Source organism: Dermacentor albipictus, chromosome 2 (genome assembly GCF_038994185.2).
Source record: "Dermacentor albipictus isolate Rhodes 1998 colony chromosome 2, USDA_Dalb.pri_finalv2, whole genome shotgun sequence".
In the NCBI taxonomy this organism is placed as follows: domain Eukaryota; kingdom Metazoa; phylum Arthropoda; class Arachnida; order Ixodida; family Ixodidae; genus Dermacentor; species Dermacentor albipictus.
Window position 1 is genome coordinate 96397322 of NC_091822.1, and position 20150 is coordinate 96417471.

Consider the following 20150-nt stretch of genomic DNA (forward strand, 5'->3'; position numbering starts at 1 on the left):
ATGAGTGGTAATCGTTCTGTCGTCGAACATTACGGTGGCTTCAAGTTTCTAAAGAGCGCAGACGCGAATTTTACAACGTGTACAATGAAACTGTTGGGTACGCTGCGAACTCTATACACAATGCGATTTATAATAATCTCCTTTAAAAAGGCAGTGGGAGCGGCTATTTAACGCTATTTTAGAGAGCAGCGGACTACACGCTCCGACTTTTTTTTAGGTTCGGTGAGTCAACTTTTGGAGCCAAGTGATCGATCAAAGCCTTGTGACATCTCTGTCACTGTGTTAGCAAAAATCGTCAACTAGAGAAGCAGTTCGTCGCAACACAACAGCTGCCGTACTACTTACAACGCCGCACAACAGCCCACCTCGTAGCAGACGAACAGGTTATAAAAGCGCCACCTACGGCAGTCGGTTGAACGAAAGTGGGCGCAAGCTGCTCCCATAGAAGCCGGATATCTGTGCAGGTCTGGAGTTCCAGTAGGTCGTGGTTTAGACAAGCACAAAAACACAACGAAGAAGCCGCCACTGCTACCGCTACGCCAGCCCGCACTCGGCGTGGGGGTAAGTTTTGGCGCCACGGAGAGCAGCGGCGGTTGGGCGAACTAAGAATGAACTAAACAAGCAGCAAAAAATCGGCGGCTACGGAGGCGGCGCCGGTGAACAGGTCGCGAAGTAATAAAGCCGGTCGTGCTTCAGATGTAGCTCCTGTAAAAGTAAGCAAACTCGTCCGGATCTTAACACCACGATGTTCTTAGAACTTAACACGTTTCTTGACTTTGACAACAAGGTGCTACCGAGGCGGTTTGTCGTCATCTCCAGCGACGACATGGTGGAGCACGCGTTCGTGCTCAATCACATGCTCATGTTGTACCTGAAGACCGGCCGCCGAGTGTTCCAACTCAATTTCGTCAACGACGACGCTTTCTTCGCTAGCGTGTGTCAAAAGTTGGGCATCAACCTGAAAGCTTATGCCGCTAAGAACGCCTTCTACAGCTTCAGCTGTCTCAAGATCCTGAAGGACCTCGTCAAAAGTTCCTTCTCCGACAGCTCGCACCCGTTCGCCTTCCTAACCGCACCGGCGTCCGAGCACGGCGACGACAGACTGTCCGTTCTGCGGTGCCAAATTTTAGACGAGCTGCGGCGCTTTGTCGGCGACGACGCGACGAAAGGCGAAGTCCTCGTCCTGGTAGACGACGTCTCGAGCGTGCTAAACTTTGGCCTCGGGCACCGGGAAATCGCGGGCCTGATCCACTCGCTCAGGGTCGAACCTCTCGTCTGTGAGCGCGGCACGGTGGTCGCGGGCACGAAATTCTGCGCCCGCGAGGACGACGCGGACTGTCACCGGCTCTGCACGTACCTGTCCCACCTCGCCGACGCCACGATTGACGTGCGGGGTCTCTCCACGGGACACAGCAGAGACATCACGGGACAGGTGTGCCTGCCTTTGCCGATCTCGCCCGTGTAGCTCCGAATGCGTTGGTGTGCTCATTACGCGAAAAGTGCCTGCGCTGCACGGATGCTTTAACTTAAGATAACATCTGCAGTGGCAGTTCTCTCGGCTTCTTGCCAGCCGAGGTTAAGCCAGCGCTTTCGTCTACATCGCTTCTGAAAGAGAGTCAAGCCAGCTGCAGCCCGCTCACAGTTCCAAGTGTTCGTGATGTTTGAGTGTAAATGCTAGTATAATTGAAAAAGTAAAAGCTCCTTGCTTCTTGCTAAAATATTACCTTTGGATCATGTTCTCCCATAAAATTTGCAGGGCATTCAAGTTTCGACCTAAAACCAATGACAAGGTGCATGTCAAACAGGATTCACAATGTGAAATTAGCGAATTAGAAAGTGCTTCTTATATTCTGCTACACAGTAACATTTTTTCGTGCCTCTAGCAAGATGGCAGCAGTCCTGCTTCACTTTTGGGACATCATCTCTGCTCCACATTGTTCTTTAAAGGGACACTAAAGCGAAACAATAAATCAATTTAGACTAATGAAGCATTGCTTGAGAACCCTGCAGGCAGTCATTTCAAAAAAATTGATTATTAGATGAGAAAATGAAGGTCCAAGTATCAGTATTTGAATTTTGCGCCGATTGATTGATTGATTGAAAACTCTACTGTTCCACCGAGCTGGGGTGCCCGCCTCTTAACCTACACGTAGATAGGGGAGAGGACGAAGCAGTCCCCGCGCGTTGACGGCAAGAAACCCCAGTGCCAGTACGTCAGCGTGACGTCAGGGATTCCAAAGTATGTTTTCGCATTTGGGCCATGTTGGCTGAATAAAGGTTCCTGAAACTTGGCATGTTTAATATTTGGTTCCTTTAGAACACAATGTAGCCAATCTGTACCGCTATATATATTTAGTAGGCCATAGAAGATGCCATCAAAATCCAAGACGTCACAGCCCCCAGGTGCAGGAACTTAAGTAGGGGTCGCCACCCGTATTTTGTTCTTGCACTTTTTCTGGCTTGCCAAACGTCTTATCGTTGTAAGAGTGGCGTTTTTGGTGTTCTAGAACAGTAATTTACTGATGCAGAAGAAATTTTTCACTTTAGTGTCCCTTTAAGAACTCCTCACAGTGGTGCGAGCTGCTCTGGTGGGATTCGTGTCTAGCTGCATGCATCTTAACCGAATAGCATTAAGCACCCCATGTCACGAAAAATCCTGTGTCTGTGTCTTGTGTCGAACGTCGTTTCGCAAAAAATCATTCTGAACCATAACCACGCAGGCCCTCCGCGTGGCGTAGCAACTTTACTGAACTAACTGAATTCCTCAAAATAAAAGGCATGAGAAAAATCGTAAAGTATGACCTGAACACAACCTACAGACATTATAGCGTCCGATTGCAATTTGATTATACCAGAACACATAATTCTGTTACACGGAAACTCAAACACAAATCCCTTCTCCAGTGCTTCTGCCATTCCTAGCATGGCGCAGCCCACTGTTTCTTGCAACACCACCATCCAGATGGAGCTCGCCTCTGCGCAGTTGCTGGCAAGTGCAAGCAGCAGTCAGGGGATCTTTGAATGCTATCACGTTCCACTCTTAAAGGCTTAAGCCTCCTCCAAATTTTTTTTCCCTTCCATGCACTCAGACACCATTATCATTTGTATGCTTGAACCCGAGGGGAAATTTACCAACATATAATAAGGGAACTATGTGTTCCTTTCTTCGATCTTTCAGTTTTGTTGAAAGGTCTCCCCCTTCTAATGCATGTAAACTGGGCTATGCGGATCAGGCAACAAAGGCAGCTTATAGGCTGCCTGGAATTCTTTAAACTTGGGCTAAAACTCTGCATGCCTGCACTTCAACAGGGCCATTCCAGTTAAGCGCTCCTTACAATCTTCTCTTTTAGCGTGCACAGTTGTAATCACTTGTGTACAAAGTCATGTCAACTGCCAAAAGTGTTCAGTGCAAGTCTGCGTTTTTAAATTTGTCTTCTTTCTGCTGCAGATTTCGATGACAAGAACGAGCAATACGCAGCTGCCAACGACGAAGAAAATGCATTTCCGGCTCGAGGACAGAGGTGTCAAGCTCTTCCCTGTTGGCCTTAACAAGCTGCCATCGCACGTCTAGGGGTCACTGTCCACACCACCAGGCACTTGGGGCCAACAATATTTATTGATACTATTACTACGAAATAAATACATAGAATGTTGAACTAAACTCTATTCTGCACTGCAGGAGCGAAAAAATAAAGGCACACACACACACAATACAGAAAACATGTGCCACAAAGCACAAGCTGGAATGTTGCTTGGTGAATGCAGGTACGAGATGTATACACTAGACTCGGACTACAGCTACAGTAACCTATCAAGACAAAGAAACAGACCAAGTACACCGTGCAACAGATACGTAAGTTGACAATCATCATATGATACAAGAACATAAGGTTTACAATACGAGTGCCTCAAGGCCTAGGAATGGCAAAAAAAAATAGCATGGAACCCTTATGGAAAGTCAAGGCCTTGAAGGTGTAGGTGCTAACACATGAGGACAGTGAACAAGGCACGCACATACATAGATGCTACTAACAACTGCTACTTATTGCAAAACTTGTAGTTACAATTCATGTACACTATTTGTGCTACAATAAATGACAGTTGTTAGTATTGCCTTCCTTCAAGCATGCTTAACACCACCATTACTGTTCAGCATTGCACCTTTGGATACTATATGAACTTGCCCAAATCTGCACCCAGCTTCGCCTGCAAATTAACCATGACCATGTAACTCAATCCAGGGGTAGCTTCCTTCGCAGCAATGACTACAGAAATGAGGCCACAGCAACACTGCCTATTGAATTGGTGGTCCACACGGCAACTGTCCGTGTGGCACAACCTGAGCCTTGCTGTGACAGCCTATCACTGCCACAGGTTCCAACCAAACTTTGAAGAAAAAAGGGGGAGGAGAGGAATGTATTAAAGTTTGACTACCCCGACCTAGTCTATTAGAGCTCTAGAGCTCTGACATCAACATGCATACAGCTGTCTACAAAAAAATTTTAAAAACTGGATGAGGCATTAACCAGTACGAGCACACATTGAAGACATTAGTGAGCCTAGAACGCTGCTGCAGGCCCTGCAACATGTTAAATGTTGCAAAGGTGGGGTCCAGAATGAGACAGACCCTAAACAAGTGCGTGCAACAATCATGACTTGTTTCTAAACGCGCATGCAGAAACGGAGACGACCGAGACATGCGGCCAAGGGGCCAACCTCTCAGAGATGGTTTCCAAGAAAGGCCACAGAGGTTACACGGGCTTGGAGTAGTGAGAGAAGAGGTATCGGCTGGAGTAAAGAGTGAACGAATGGATCAACACCAAACACTACCATGGCAAGATAGATGCCGGAGTTGACCTCGTGTGCAAAAGACTTGGCCACAATAATGGCTTTCCTTGAGCAGACATCAGTGATGGCATCAGTGGATCACGTTCGACGGTGTTACGGTGACCAGCCTTCACTGACACATCACAGACATGCTCACTTGAGGTTTACTTTCTTCCAGGAAGTTTGAAAGCACACACAGTCCTCAAGACTGACAGATACACCATCTCCACAAACTCTGCGCCTAAATCATGCTAGCTCTGCAGACACTTGCAGCAACAGCCTCCTGAAATCAAGCTCACAGCCTTCGCAAAAGGAAGCTGCAAGCGGAAGTTTCATCCATTTACTTTCTGTAAACAGACTTCAGGAACTTTACAGGGTACATGTAACCCATCTTCACATAACTACCATGGCACTATATATATTGTAAGCAAACTGCTCCAAGAGTAAGTGATGGGGCAACTCCTATGAAGAAGTGGTCTGCAACATCTACCGATTGTATAATTGTCATTTCTCAGCATTTTGAAGAAGCTGAAATGTTCATAAGTGGCTCAATAAAGAAAAAGTTATCACATCTCGGATATTGCACACTTTCCTATAGAGTTTCTGCAACCGACTGCTCTCCAGTGCAATTTATGCATGAGGTTAAAGCTGTGGACCTGAACAGGTACCTGGAAATGTTTAAAACAATGGCAAACTGCTATGCAAAGAACATAGGGAAGAGTATATTTAAATTTTCTGCAAAAAGTAGTGACCTTACTACTCTGAAGCATACAGGAAAAAACCTGCGCATAGGTAGCCTGTTTCGGTGTTGTACTTAGTACATCCCAACTCGCAATACATCCACTAAAGAACTGTCATGCTGCCTCCATATTACAACTACTTGCTTACCCCTGCAAACAGGATCGTCACAGCAGTTCGCTGTAAACTGAGCAGTATCACTGTGCAATTTTTTTAAACGAAAAGTGAACATTCAGAACGGCAAACAAATTAATAATCTTGAAGTTTTTTCTTTGCACTAATTGTCGATGTTTCCCTTCATAAAATTACAACTTGGAATGTGAAAGAAAAACCTGGCCGGGCACCATAAGAACTGTGTCCAGCTTGGAAAACAGAATTTTTAACATATCTATACCTTTTTGCACCCAACTTCCAAAGCACCTTCCGAGTGTTTGCACAAACGCAACAACCAGCTCATTTCTTGGCAATTCAACATGATGCCTTACTGCATCTTTGAACTAGCCAGCTAGCATATTTAAAAATTACGAGATGCATCACACGATAGACATACTTACTAATGCTACCGAGACATACTCGTACCACCTTCCAAAACTTGAAAAAATATGACTGTACACTTTTCTCGTGCGAGTTGCCACTATTAGTTGCTGGCAGGCAATGCCACTCTCAACAAAGTCCGGGCAGCAGCAGTAGCAGACTGTGCACATCGGTTGCACTGGCTGTACCCAGTTGTCAAGGTTGGCAACCGACAGCAGTGTAACCACCAGGTGGCAGTAGTTGGCACACTACTTTCACATTGTTCACTATTTTGACATGGCGACGACAATACTAAGTTTCACATTGCTCTTCCCAGAACACAGTTTGAGCTTCCATTAACCCACTGCTCACATGCCCGGTGAACCACAGCCACAAAAAAACATGGCTACAAACAAAACAACTCTCGTTAGAACTGCCAAGTTTTTTTACAGAGAAGCCTCCCATCTGAAGGTGCCCCAATTATGTCTTGCTCAATTATTTCATTCAGCAATGCAAGATTGCTGAAACAACATGTCCCAAATGATCCTCAAACTCCTGTCCATTAATACAGTGGCACACTACATGAGCTCACATCATGTATAACTTACACCACAGTTCAATTGCTGACAGCCCTCTCCATAAACTATGCTCAGGTATGGTAGTGTAACACAAAATTGACACACAGACTGGCAGTATCTCAGCCAAGGAATGTACATTTTTCACATAACTGAGGTATTGACTGGAACATTAAACTCTGAAGTGAATGAACAAAACGAGCACCAGAGACAAAAGAAATGTGGACATACATGCAAGGAAAAATAAAGAAAAGCAGCCCATAAGCTGCCCAGAAATCGCTTTGGCTTTTCCTTGATGGGTGGCAATCCATCCACTGTGCCCGCTGTGGCAGCTAGTGAGCTAACCACAACACTACGTACACACGAAAGAGAGCAACAACATACCATTCAAGCTACTCTCGATATCAACAAAAACACAGGCAGTCGAGCTGCCCCAAGACCTTGCCTTTATGTGAAAATTCAGACACACATATTCCACTTGTTCCCATTCCAACTGCTGCTCCTGAACACAAGCTGCACTTGCACAATCAAGGTGAACAAGTCACGCTTCCCCCGGTTGAGAGAGGGTGTATTGTAAAACACATCAAAGCTGCCAGGTTATTGCAGCAAATCATGCGACGGCCATTCCAAACAAGCCCTCCACAACAAAACAAAAATAACATTTAATGTCATAGTGAAGCAACATCTGTTCCTGTCCTTATCACATTATGCAGGCATTGCATAATAGCTAGCATGTCGTGTTTCAGCCTAACGCTTGGGGAAAAGCACACTGAAGCACATAATGGCTTCACTGTAAGTCAAGATAGAAGTTCAATTAACATATGGCAAGTTCCACTGGCTGACCAGGAGCATATTTTGTCGCATGGCAAAGGACAATTTGTTTTTCAATGGCTGGTTGACAGTGGGTGAACATTTCCATTTGTTTATATGTCAGAACAGCTTGGCTCTACAGAGGAGTTTCGCTCCATCATAAAAGCTTGCATTTAACCGGGGGTTTCAGAACACATTGCACTATCTGCAAGTTGCCTGCAACAGCTTCTACAAAGGTCCAATGTGGGGCACAATGTTTTAATCCGGGCACATTTGGATTTGCACAATGCGAGTACAGTTAAAGCGCTCAATCGAGGGTTAAACTTTTTCCTCCAGCACGAGTGCAATTCATTGTCCAGCTTCAGCAAGAGAACATTGTATCCAAGGTGTACCCAATGCTCGACATCATGCCAGTCACAAGGAAGTGGCATGCAGCAGCACAGTTGACTGCAACGTCAGCTGCAAACAGTGACTTAGTATTGCCGCAGAGTGCAGACATCGGGTGGCTTACTGTCCTTGCTTGATCAGCATGCGCACTCGCTGTTTATCCATACATTTGTCAGCGCAATAGCCCGTGGTTTTCAGGGGAGCATGCCACAGCACAGGGTATGACGGACAAGAAATGAATGGGCACATCAGACTGGCGGCGAACATGGTGTGTAGAGACACAAATGCAGTGCAAATGAGACGTTTTCACTGGGGGGTGCTGTCGTGGTGAGGCTTGGAAGTCGTCGCGCGGGTGGGGCCACCTTCGTGGCTCTTCCCACCGCTGGTCACGGCTGCTGCTGCCACACCCGCTGCCGTCACTGCTGCTGCGGCGGCAGCTCCGTGCAGAGACGGCGAAGCGGGCAGCGAGCGGGCCGTGCTGGACGAATGTCCGGACGACGACGTGACGAAGGCAGAAGGGGAGGCACGGCCGTCCTGCTGGGTGGCAAGCCAGCCTGCATTTTTATTTTTACAAGTAGTCAGTGCACCGACAGGAATGGCATCCCACACGGCTATGTGAAAATCTCGCCACATTCATCTAATGAAGCTCTGTGTTTGAAGGAGCACCACACAAAAAAGATCTAAGAAAATCAACAGCATGTCATTTAAACATGCAAAAGTAACATCACATGGCACCATGTTGCTCTTAAGGGGACGCTAAAGGCAAATATTAAGTCCAGCTAAAGTGATGGATTAGTGCTCAAGAATCTCCAAGGCGTCGACATTATCGCACACAGAGGCTTAGTAATCGAGAAATTGAGGTAAATGCAGAATGCAATTAGAGACTCCCCCAGGACATTCAAGTACTTGCCCGATGACATAGGCACTCCTCATTTAAATTCTGTCACTAGTACTAAACCACTCATTATAACAACTTCATTGTATAGCATTATAAGATGGTTAAAAGGGTAAACAAAAACCCGGGGCACTTCGCCGACCAAATAAAGATTTAAAAGAAAAGAAAACGTTTCGGCTCCCACACGGGAGCCTTGTTCACAGGTAAAATAAACAAAGGTGCTCGAGCAGCTCGCTTAAATAGTCTAGAACACATGACGCAGGCAGCGCGCATACACTGACGGCAGATTGCCATCGCTCCTGTTCAGAGTGTGTGGCGTAGTCTGGATCATGAGGGACTCAAGATAAAGGCGTCGAGATAGCCCTTTTTCCCTGGCAAGGACACGTGCCTTCCCCCAGTCGATTGCGTGGCCGCTTGAAGTGGCATGCTCAGCCAAGGCACTGGATTTCACATTTTCTTTTCTGACGTCATAATTGTGCTGTTTGAGACGCCTTTCAAAGTCACCAGTTTCGCCAATGTACACGTAGTCGCAATCCGCGCATGGGACAACGTACACAACACCTGGGAAACGTCGTCTTTTCTTTTAAATCTTTATTTGGTCGGCGAAGTGCCCCGGGTTTTTGTTTACCCTTTTAACCATGTTTCATCCCGACCAGACGGGCTTCTGTCAAACACTGAACTTCAGCATTATAAGATGAAAGAAAATGCTACTTGTCCAGTTTTATTTCATTCTTTAGAAAAAACTCATTGATGCTACCCTTGACAACGACAGGGGCGGTCGAAAGGTTTCATTTTCACTCAATTCTGCGCCGCCCATGCTTTTGCATTTCAGTGGTTTGGTTATCTCACAGTGCTGCGCTAGCTTTGCTGGCTCATGGAACTCGCAAAAACTGCAAGTAGCAGAGAATTCCAGTTCCATGTGATGTCACGGGATGGCCGAACGGTCCACGCCACTTGACCCAAAGCAGCTGCAGCGGCGAATCCACTGCTTTGTCTTGGCTTGCATACATGCCACTGTCTGTCAGGCGCTGCTTACTCATCGACTGCAGCAAAAGGTGATGTTGGGGTATGCATCATCACCACTCTCCGGTTGGGTGGCAGGAGATTTGAATAGTGATAAAGGTGTTCGGACCCTTCAGATGCAATTTTCTCCCAAACTAACTCTTTTCTTTGTGTGAAACAAGCATTGCGAGGTTTCTGGAATGGTATTTAAACAGTCCAAGTAGACTTAGTATTTGCCTTTAGTGTCCCTTTAAACAATATGCCACAAGTTGTGGTTATTTGATGAAGTAAACTGCAATGTTCACTCTTGGTGAAAACAGCCCCCAGGAGGATCGGCATAGCCAGAAGGGTGGGGGGTGGGAGAGAGAGAGAGAGAGTTGAACTCCCACCCCAAAAATTTTCTGACAAACCCCTGCCTCCCGCCTTTTCCCACAGAACAGAAAGTTTCAGGAGGCAAGCTCTGAAAGAGCGACATAGAAGAAAGAGAAAGCCTGAATGTGAAAGCAAAGCAAGGGCTAGTGGTGGTCCAAAGAGGGTGGGGGGTGGTGTTTGTCCTGAGGGCGATCCCCTCTCCCATGCACAGAGCATTGCAGCCACACTCATGGCACACCTCTACCTCATTCCGAATCATGTAAACCATAACTGCTGAGGGGGGATCAGCGCTAAAAATTCCACACACAGATAAAGATGGGATGAGTGTGTGCACAAAACTTGGAGTAATTGTTGCTCCCCACCAAGCCTTCGTGTTGTCAAAGAACTTCTCATTTCTGGTACTTGACAGAATTGTCAACCAGGCTGCGCAGAAAAAAAGCTTTCCGAAAATATTGCGACTTGCTTGTCTAGGAAACGCATAAGTAATTGCCCCCACCCCCTTTTTCTTCTTTTCCGTTACCTTGTCTCCGACTTTCATTGTGTTAATAAACTTAAGAGCCTGCTGTTAGGCTAGTTTGTATACGCTGGTAATAAAAACAGAGCAAAAAACAGCACAAGAAAGAAAGACCTACAGAACGCTGATCTGCGCATGGCAAAATACATCAAGGACAGGGGTGCTAGGCCAGGGAAGCTAATAAACCGCCACAACTAACAGGTGGGAGAGTAGGTAGGTGACAGGCCTCGAAGTCCATGCAGAAACAAAGATATAGGAATGTTATGGGCCACCGCGCGCCGTTAAATAACGCGGTGAATGTTGAAGAGTGTGACAGTGACTAACAGAAAAGAATTTTAAGAAGGGGAGCGGGGTAATGGAGACGAGGAGGGGGAGGGATGTGCATAAAAGGCGTCAAAAATGAAGTTCGCAGACAATTATGGTCATTGGGAGAGCGCCTCGTCACTGCCCGATTGCTCAACACCAGATGCCGTGGCCAGTCGCCTAGCTGAGGCTCACCTACCCCGTCGTAACATGTGCTGCTTGCTATGGATAGCCCATCCTAACTAGTCGTCTCGGCAATTTTCAGAATAGACGGGTGTCAGGAGACACGATGCTCAGAGCTGCTGGCCTTTATTTTACTGTGGCAACGTAACGCATCCTCGTTGTTAAAGCACTCTTGCCCAGGGAATACTAGGAGTATGTCTTTGCATAGTGTACAACCTCAAAACACACACATGCATACACACAGAGAGAAAGAGATAAAGAGGGAGGAGTGGTAGTTGTCTACGCAGAAACCTCCCCCGAAATAAATTTCTGGCTGCACCACTGGAGGCTGTCAATAGGAAGTATTCTCACCAGTTACAGGGTTCATTATATTGGGTGAACAGAATGACTTATTTACAGTGGGCTTCACATCGACTTTAAGATATCCCTCACCTCAGATTCTTGGCAACACACAGGTACTTGTTGGCCTTGTTTCGGTTCCCCTTAAACAATTGGACTTTGTAACATATGGAATGTGCCTGGTTACCTTTGTTCCCTCAATGTGGGCATTAGTCAAATGAGTGAAATCGGAAACCACTAATTCAAGTACCTTTCTTTATTCCTTCCACCCTTCAGCTGCCCTCCACACCTTTGTCCGACTCAATGTTTAAATGAAGCACCTTTGTAACTGCCTGAAAAAGGCACAACCCTGAATCAATCTGGACTGTTAGTTTACATTTACACGCAGTTTACAATGTTTCTTTATGTCAGAAGATGAATTATTTGTGGAGAAACCTACGACTGAAGGGGCTGTGAATTTCTTCCAATATTTCACATTGTGATCTTCCAGAATTGTCCCGCCTCACAGCACACTTGCAATAATGATACATTCACAAAAGTCTAAAAAGTAATCCACTACTACAGGGTTTACAAACAAAGACTAGAATAATTTAAACACAGAAGTCTTTACAAAGAATACATGCGTTTTTATATCTGTCCAAAGCAAGAACATCAAGCAAACAAGTGAAGAAAAATTACCTTACCAGCGATTCCCTGAGTAGACGTTCGAGCAACTCCAGAAGTAGCAGCCACTACATCTCCGTGTGATCCCCTCCTGTCCTTGGGTGGCTTTGGCTCAGGATTTGACTGGGGTGGTCTCGGCAATACGTCACTGCACAGAGCGACAGAGCACAGACACCTATTGGAGTGTGGCAGGAAATCTAAATGAGAGCACGGCAAATATGAACCTACCAGCCATAGTTGACAGAGAGCCATCACCTAAACAGCTATTAATTTTTGATTAGCAACAAATTCTGAAGAAAATCTCACAACAAGTAAACAATGGTCATAACAAATTATAAGCAAAGGAAAAGTGAAGCAAGCTGTTGGGCTGGCATTGCAGATGGTTCTCGGCGTCGGATGACAACCGAGTTGCATTGCTCTATTGCAGCTACATCACATCAGCATCAAGGTGCATTGTTTTTTGGTGATGAGTCTATTTGTACAATGCCTTGTTGCTGCATCGCTGTAGCAGACAAACAGCAAGTGCACCTCCATGATCCATCAGCTGCTATCCTTGGCGATTTTTGGCTGAGGACTAATAGTGTAGTGACGGCGAAGAAGCTGAAGCACTACAAGCAATGTGATAAACTAGAAGAATTTAACTCTTCATTTAGCAAACTTTTGCACAGAAAGGAAAGCAATGCTAAGATGATAATGATAGGGGTAAGCATGGTCAATGGTCATCATACTGAATGACACTCCGTCTGTCTGTTCTTTATACACGCATCATCATAACATCAGAGCTGGTGCTCATGTATATAAAGATCGCACAACAAAACTTGCATCACGTGTGCAATCTGGTTTGACAGATCTGTCCTGCTATGACAAGAGCAACAACATTCACCAAGTTTCGGATACAGGAAGTGCACATTTTCCTGAGTGATAACCTGATAGCAGCCATAATTTAACATAGTCAACAGCAAAAAGTAAAATAGTGTATGTGCAGCAATATGCACAATGGCGCCTGACACTTGCCAAAGGCAGCAATAAATTGCCGAAATGCAACATAGCTACAATAATAACTATTTGCAAGTAAAATGAACTTCAGTGGGCGCTGCAAAGTCTGGCTACACAGTGTAGCATGGTGGATGCACCGAGGTCTCCACGACCCTGCTGCCGCTGTCTTTGATGATTTTCTTGCAGTGTGATGTTGGTTGCACTGTTTTGTGGCGCAAAAGCGAATAGTCGATGCCGAGAACATCATTTTATTTGGTATACCAGAGGTACAGCGTGTAATGAGGCCGAAGTGGTTACGCTGTGTGTGTGTGCGTGAACCTCCGGCATGACAGTGGACCCAAACAAGATTCTTATGAAAATCAACCATGTACTTCGGGACCCGTTGGCCGTGGAGCCAAAGTTGTCATGCACTGCTGGATTGTAGGAAAAGCGCAAGCGCATTTTGCTGTTTTGATTTGCTCTTCTGGCGCCAATACAGTCCAGCGTTTAGAGCACGCGAGGCAGCAGCCGGCGAAGTTTGATACGTCACGCCGGTGCCGGAATTGCCACAAATTTGCTACCTGTACGGTTCGACTCGTAGAACATGGCCCGCAGCTTTCTTTAGTCTTAAAGAATGAGCGAATCTAAAAACAAGCTTTGTATTTCGTCACAAAACCTACTTTGGTGTGCACGCCAAGGCTGTGGCGAAACTTTCCTGCTACTTTTGCCTTCCAAAAAACTTGTTACCTATTTTACATTCAGGATATATGCAAGGTGACTGCTGCTTCACTCAGACATAGTTACTGGAGTAGGTTGCCCACTGTTTCTCTCCTAGAAAACAGAAACAAGCAAAAAGGCACCAATGGATCTGCTTACAATAAGAACATACATTTCCACACCATGTACAGGTTTGGCATGTAGTGCATGGCCTGATTCTAACTGTTGACTCCCCAATCTCGTATAACCGCCCAAGGCTTCTGTATAAACTAATGAAAGAGAAAAACCTGTTTCCGTGTACACTAATGTTAACTCACCTCTTGTGTGAATCTGAACTAATTTTGCACGTCTGAAGTATTCTGCATTGTAACTGGCTGAAACTGTGCTTGCCTATAACTGCCTATCTCCTTAAGATGATAATATGAGATACATTTCCTTCAATAATTACACATTCAAATAAGCACCTACTAATTTGCAATAATTAATTGGGCATTGTGTCCAGGCTGCAAAGAAGGCTTACTGTCATGCCACATCAGTTGTTTTTTATGCTGGTGCATACATGTGATGCTTAAACAGAATGCTTTACTGCCGTTACTCAGGAGCACCTGAAACTCTGGTTTTCCAATTTTCTCTTATGTACCACACGTACCGCACTGCAATGATCCGATATAACAGCTTCATTAAAGAAAGAAGCTTAAGTGCTGTGGAGGCATTTGTATCACTAACTGCATTACGACGGCAGCTATCACATGAAACTACATGCTGCAACACACATACACTGAACATTATCACGATGGCACTAACAACCTCAACGTAAGCTCCTTGAAATTTGCCACAGCGCTTTAGTACAAATGTCGTAGTACAAGCGAAAAGCTTCCATTCTCTTCACAGTGCAAACAAACCGATCCTCGCTTGGAGTAAAAAAAAACAAACTGTCTCAAGCAAAATGTTGACAACACAACTCTCGTTGCTGTCACTGCTTTGTGACGTGGAGATTTGCAGTCCATGTGGCTCTTCAATCTTTTGGCGCAGGAGGAAATTTGTGAAACAGAGTTCTTTTTATCTCGCTGATGAGCACTGTGAAGCTCAGAAAAATTGCTTCACTGTGCCGAGTTTCTTAGGTGGCGTCACTGCAGTTCTACAAGCACACCTGATCGCAGTACTACGGCTACGGAGGTTACGGACGGGGTCCGTAACCTCTCAAAGTCTGCTCCGACCTTCGTGCGAGGATTCCTGCGCTCGCTGCTAAGTGTCCCATGAGTTGCTGGAGTCGCAAATACAGTAAAGCCTCACTAATTTCACACTCGTTAATTCTGAAAAACGGATAATTCGGATTTGCCCTCTGGTTGCAGCAGGAATATGCACTGTTTATTTAATGCAATGAAACTTGTTAATTCGGACGTATTTGGACCTACATCGAATAATTTGGACAACTCTCAAAGCTGAGCTAGCACGGAGTGCCGCAAATGTGCAACGCAAAAGAGCCCAAACGGTGTTAGCATTCAACTGAAACGAGGTGGCAGAGTTCGCATTGCCATAGTGATCAGTGGAAATTGTAAATTAATGACAGCAACACCGGAACACTTCATGCTTGTTTGTGCCTTTAAAGCATTTATTCTTGTGTTTACCGCCGTGCATAACACCGCCTTGGCCACATGCCTCCTGTGTAGTTGTCATCGACGATCGCATTGATAGCCGCGACGGTTTCGTCCATAGTGGTTATAGCAAGCAGTAGTTTCGTTTTGACTCAGCGAGCACCTCGGCTGTGCACCTTCAGAACTGCGAGGTGCACCTTCCATAGCGGCTGTGGTTTCTTCCGCAGCATTCGCAGCAAACAGTAGTTCCGCTTCCTTGATAATTTGACAGTCGGTTAAATCGTAAATTTTTGTCTCGATCCTGTGAAATCTAAATTAGGTTTTACTTCAAACAGTAAACAAACTCAAATCATTGCATTTGCTGTGCTTAAAGTATTTTTGGATTTGAAGAATTGTGCTCTTTCTGGTCTTCAAATCAACACGCACCGGCTTCCACAGAGGAAGCTTGTGCAAATATTTACCCTGTCAGCCTCCTTTGGCCAACAGCTAGTGCCCTCTAACGGCTGGAGCACACTAGCGGTTATCTCTCTGCAAAGGGGTGCCTTGCATCGGCGCTGTCACACGGTTAGCAGCAGCGCCACACAATTCGTCACTTTGCCGCCGCGGAAGTCACGTGACAGAAGTCGAGACTGCTTGCCTCGATTTCCTGCGCTTTTGCTGCCTGCACGTTGTTGTTCGTATCTGCTCTCTGCAGGATGCCTCGAATTCCTCAACGTTCTCCCAGCCCGAGATGAACTCGCGCCAAAGGAGCGGCAGGCAAGGAGGACATTGAGGCACCCTCACCCTCTTTGTGTACTCTGCTATTACGATGGCCACGCAAGGCCCCGATTGGTGCTTTGCTTGGGCAGCAGCCACAGAAATAGCACTTGGGCCTATTAACTCTGCGACAGAGAAACCGTGTTGCTTTGTGGAAAAACTGCCAAGAAACGGTAACCCGAGAAGCAACAAGTGGAAGTGATCTAGGCGTTGCACTGCTACTGTGTTCATATCCTAAACAACCCTGTGTCGCGTTGCAGCTACTTCAGATGGAACAGTAAGCTACACCGAAAAAGTTTTGTGAACCTAAAAAGAAGAAAAAAAAGTTTCCCAAGGGATTCCTGCTTTGACGTACCTGACACAAGCGAGCAGCTGCTGGGGCGAGGTGACGCGAGGCAGCTCAGCAAACGACTCATCGGGAACAGCAAACAGTTCCTGGCTGTTGTTCAGCAGCTCCGAAATGGGCTCCAGCTCAGATGAGTAGTTGGTGGCCACTGAAAGAGGCGCATAATCACAGGTTTAGCACACTCCGTGCAGGAAAATGGTTTCAGCTGAGCAGTTCACTTCTGCATAGTGCGACAACAAATCCGCCGAACTCTCAGTGCTGAGCCCTTCCAACATCCTCAAGCACAAGCCTGAGGTCAGAGTCAGCATCATCAAGTAGCTCAAAAGCTTCAGATCCACAGTGTGAATTCAAAGGTCAACTCAACCCACACATTCTATTCCCCAAGAGCTACGAATCTAGAACCACAGGAACGGCCAGTAAAGAATAAAGCAAGTTAGAATGGTTACGGCTACCAAGCTAACAAATAACTGATTGTGAAGTGTGAAATTCAAGCAGTGCGAAGACTCTAGCATCCAGACAGAACGACAAGTGCACAGAAAGTGCTGTGGCCCCTGCGACCCCCGCCACTTACCCAACCAGCAACTTGCGAGTTCTTGCGAGTCAGTCTATGTGGTTGACAGAATGCGCTGAATCTAAATTGATAAATTACTCTTGCAGATGTGTTCAGACAAGGACGGGTTAAGGGGGGTCCCGACTATTTTTAGTTCTCAGCGAAATGATGTGATTTGGGAAAATGTCTCTGTAGAAAGGAATCAAAGTTCCCTTTGTGAAACATAGCACAGATTTTTTGAAAAAGATTCTTACTTCACTAAAGGTGGAAAAGAGTGCTTTAACAACTTGCAGATTTTATAAATTTGAGGGCCTGTCACTAAAATTACCGCATTGTCTCCTGCCAATATTTTTTTCGGTAAATCTGCACGATTAGTACTGTTGGCCCACAGGTGTGAAAAAAATGAAGATTTCTTTTGTCTAACATAAAAATTGAATTGAAAATGAAAAATATTCGGGATCTATATTGCGAGTGTCCTCATCTGAACATACCCTGCTGGTTCATCACCTGCAGCGGAGTCATCGCGCTTTCCCACCAGGCTGGTGCACCGTTCACGTACAAGGGGCACATTTCAAATAGCAAATGTATTTAGAGATTAATGACAGAAATAGCTTCTCCTTATAGTCTTGCAAAACTGGCTGTACGCGCTCGCACGTGCTCGCTACTTCAATGTACCGTAGTAGGACTACGGATGCAGGAGCCTTGAAAACTCAACCTCAACTCATTTCATGGCTAAAAAGAGGCAAAAAAGACACAATCTGAGTCACTCTTCTTTACTATAACAAAAAGAATGGGTTCAGAATTCAATATGAGTGATTTTTATTTTATCATTAGAACGAGACACATCGTTGGGATGATCATACACCGATCTTAATGTAGGCTTAATTTTCTCGCTTCAAACAAAACAACGCAACATGTTATTGCAGCACTAGATTTACCAGTCCTGAGCGGGTATTCTATAAAATTTCATAAAACTTGGTGATTATTTAAAATGCCCCTAAAATGTTCCAACTTTTGCTATTTTGAAATTTTGGCAATTTTGGAAATTTAGAATGAAATAAATATGTGGTTTAGTTTCATACTTCTTTTTTAGTTTTCAATTAAGAAACCTTTTTAAAGAATTGTCAAAAATAATTTTCAGTTTCATCGCTTTAGCTAAAATGACCCAAAAAGCCCTGATTTCAAGGTGAGCCAAAGGCAGTTGATCAAAAACCAATGTTTGGCAATTTTACAAAAACGTACCATGGGTTGCATTAATTTAACTTCCCGTGGGCCAATGGTACTAGTGGTGTAAGTTTACCAAAGAAATTTTGGCTATTTACAATGAGTTAATTTTGGAGTGACAGGCCTTCGAATTTGTAAAATCTGCAAGTTGTTAAAACTCTTTTCCACCTCGCGTGAAATAAAAATTTTTGTCAAGAAATCTGTGCAATGTCTTGCAAAAGGAAGGTTGATTCGTTTCTACAGAGAGATTTTCCTGCCTCATATAAACTAAAACATAGTCAGGATCCCCCTGAGTCTGTCCTTATATGAACACACCCTTCAAGAAAAACAGACGAAAGGTCTTTATTGGAAAGCAGACATTTTTGCCAGCATTTATATGACTGTTGACATAATGAGCAGAAAGGGATTAGGGATTCCAGAGGAGGGTGAAAAAAGCAACAAAAGTAAAAAAAGTTTGCTTGTAAAGCTGACGATATTTACAGGTGACATGTTGGTGAAAAATTCAGGCCTTTCTATATTGTTAAGTGAACTTTGGCTAATGCTTTCCAAAGAAACTTGCAACATTTGTTTTAATCTAAGAGTCTCTCAAGTCACCTTTAGGCGGCATTCACATTAGCGACTGACCGAGGTCGTGCAACTGACCGCAAATGGTAACTGAGGAACTACACATGGCGGTTGATGTTCACATAGCCAAGTGCGTCCTGACCGTCACCGCACCAAAACGGCTCATGACCGCTACCGTTCACATATGCTCACACAACCACAGACATGTAGAAATGTCAGCAGCATATTCCGATGTCCTACTCCTGCGTCACTGATTGGTTCAGCAGCTTTGTAATTCCCGTCGTGCAGCTGAAAGATTGGTTAGTGAGCAGTTTCATGAAATTGGTTGGTTTTTGACTAAGGCAACCATTTGCGACTGACCTGGTCACACGACCACTGTCAGTGGCTGCGGTGAATGCCGCCTTAATCTAAGGTTTCTTTATCATTCACCGTTTATTTTGCGGCCATTAATAATTTGTGAAAAACCTTTATTTTTTTAATCAACAGCATGGGTAAATTTGCATTTGGATTAATACAAATGACTTCTGCTGGTTACAGCGAGTCACATTAACAGCAATGGCTGTTTGAGTTATTCTCCGACTTGAAATTAAGGAAAGAATTATGAACGTAACAAATATAAGCCTCAGAGTGTAAAGGAAAAATCCCACCCCACATCAGGACTGAATCCCAAGTTCACTGTGGGCCGGCTGCTTTAAATATGCCACATAAAGATGCACCAAAAATTATTCCACAAAACTCCGACCTCACACCTTAACTGGCTGCTGGAAAAGCTGATCACAACATGCTGTCCTCAACAAAGATGGGGAATGGCACAAAATGTTCTCCTAATGTGAATTACAATTTAAACTTTTTGAAGTGTGGCAGCTTTACACAGAACAGTGCGTACATTCGTCTGCAGTATAGCACAAAATCTTGTATAACGCAACAGAAGCAGCGAGCTTTAGTACACGAGATACGGTGCAACACCACCCGATCAAGAGAGTGCCACAGGTCACTATTGGAGCTCACCCGACTTCTCAGGGGGGCTGTCCTCCACCAGTGGTGCAGCCACCTGGTTGTCGCACGACGAAGGCCCCGGCTCGGAGGCCGACCGGCTGTGGCCGCTCTTGGACAGAAGTGACAACAGCAGCAAGTGCCGGCAGCCCTCTCGAGACCGCCGCTTGCCTGCGCATACACACACAGCCACTGAAGCATCCTGTCTGCCGAGTGCGAGTTGCGCTTCTTTCTCATTCTTATTTCATTTCCATGCCATCGGTGTCAAGAAAAAGGATCTTGGAACTACGTCTTAAAAGACATTGCCTG

At 45.3% G+C, this 20150-nt stretch overlaps 2 protein-coding genes across 3 annotated transcripts in view; one reads left to right on the plus strand and one right to left on the minus strand.

Moving 5' to 3' along the window:
- The first annotated feature begins 615 nt into the window (after positions 1–615).
- Positions 616–7542, plus strand: LOC139056008 (elongator complex protein 6-like). Its single transcript, XM_070533772.1, has 2 exons — positions 616–1432; positions 3449–7542. The coding sequence occupies exons 1-2, from the start codon at positions 746–748 to the stop codon at positions 3569–3571; spliced, it is 810 nt and encodes a 269-aa protein (XP_070389873.1). The 5' UTR covers positions 616–745; the 3' UTR covers positions 3572–7542.
- The window catches only part of LOC139056006 (E3 ubiquitin-protein ligase TRIM37-like), a 62486-nt gene continuing 49627 nt past the window's right edge, over positions 7292–20150 (minus strand). For both annotated transcript variants that reach the window (XM_070533769.1, XM_070533770.1), the window contains 4 exons: positions 19857–20012; positions 16520–16658; positions 12142–12269; positions 7292–8404 (listed from right to left, as the gene is read on the minus strand). In XM_070533769.1, coding sequence (XP_070389870.1) covers positions 8157–8404; positions 12142–12269; positions 16520–16658; positions 19857–20012 — 671 coding nt within the window. In that variant the 3' untranslated portion in view covers positions 7292–8156. The remainder of the gene's footprint in view (positions 8405–12141; positions 12270–16519; positions 16659–19856; positions 20013–20150) is intronic.

What these genes read in the sequence shown, in the direction of transcription:
- LOC139056008 (XM_070533772.1), top strand. Translation starts at nt 746, where the DNA reads ATGTTCTTAGAACTTAACACGTTTCTTGACTTTGACAACAAGGTGCTA. An exon ending in GCAGAGACATCACGGGACAG is followed by an intron (nt 1,433 to 3,448) that starts GTGTGCCTGCCT and finishes TTTCTGCTGCAG; the next exon opens with ATTTCGATGACAAGAACGAG.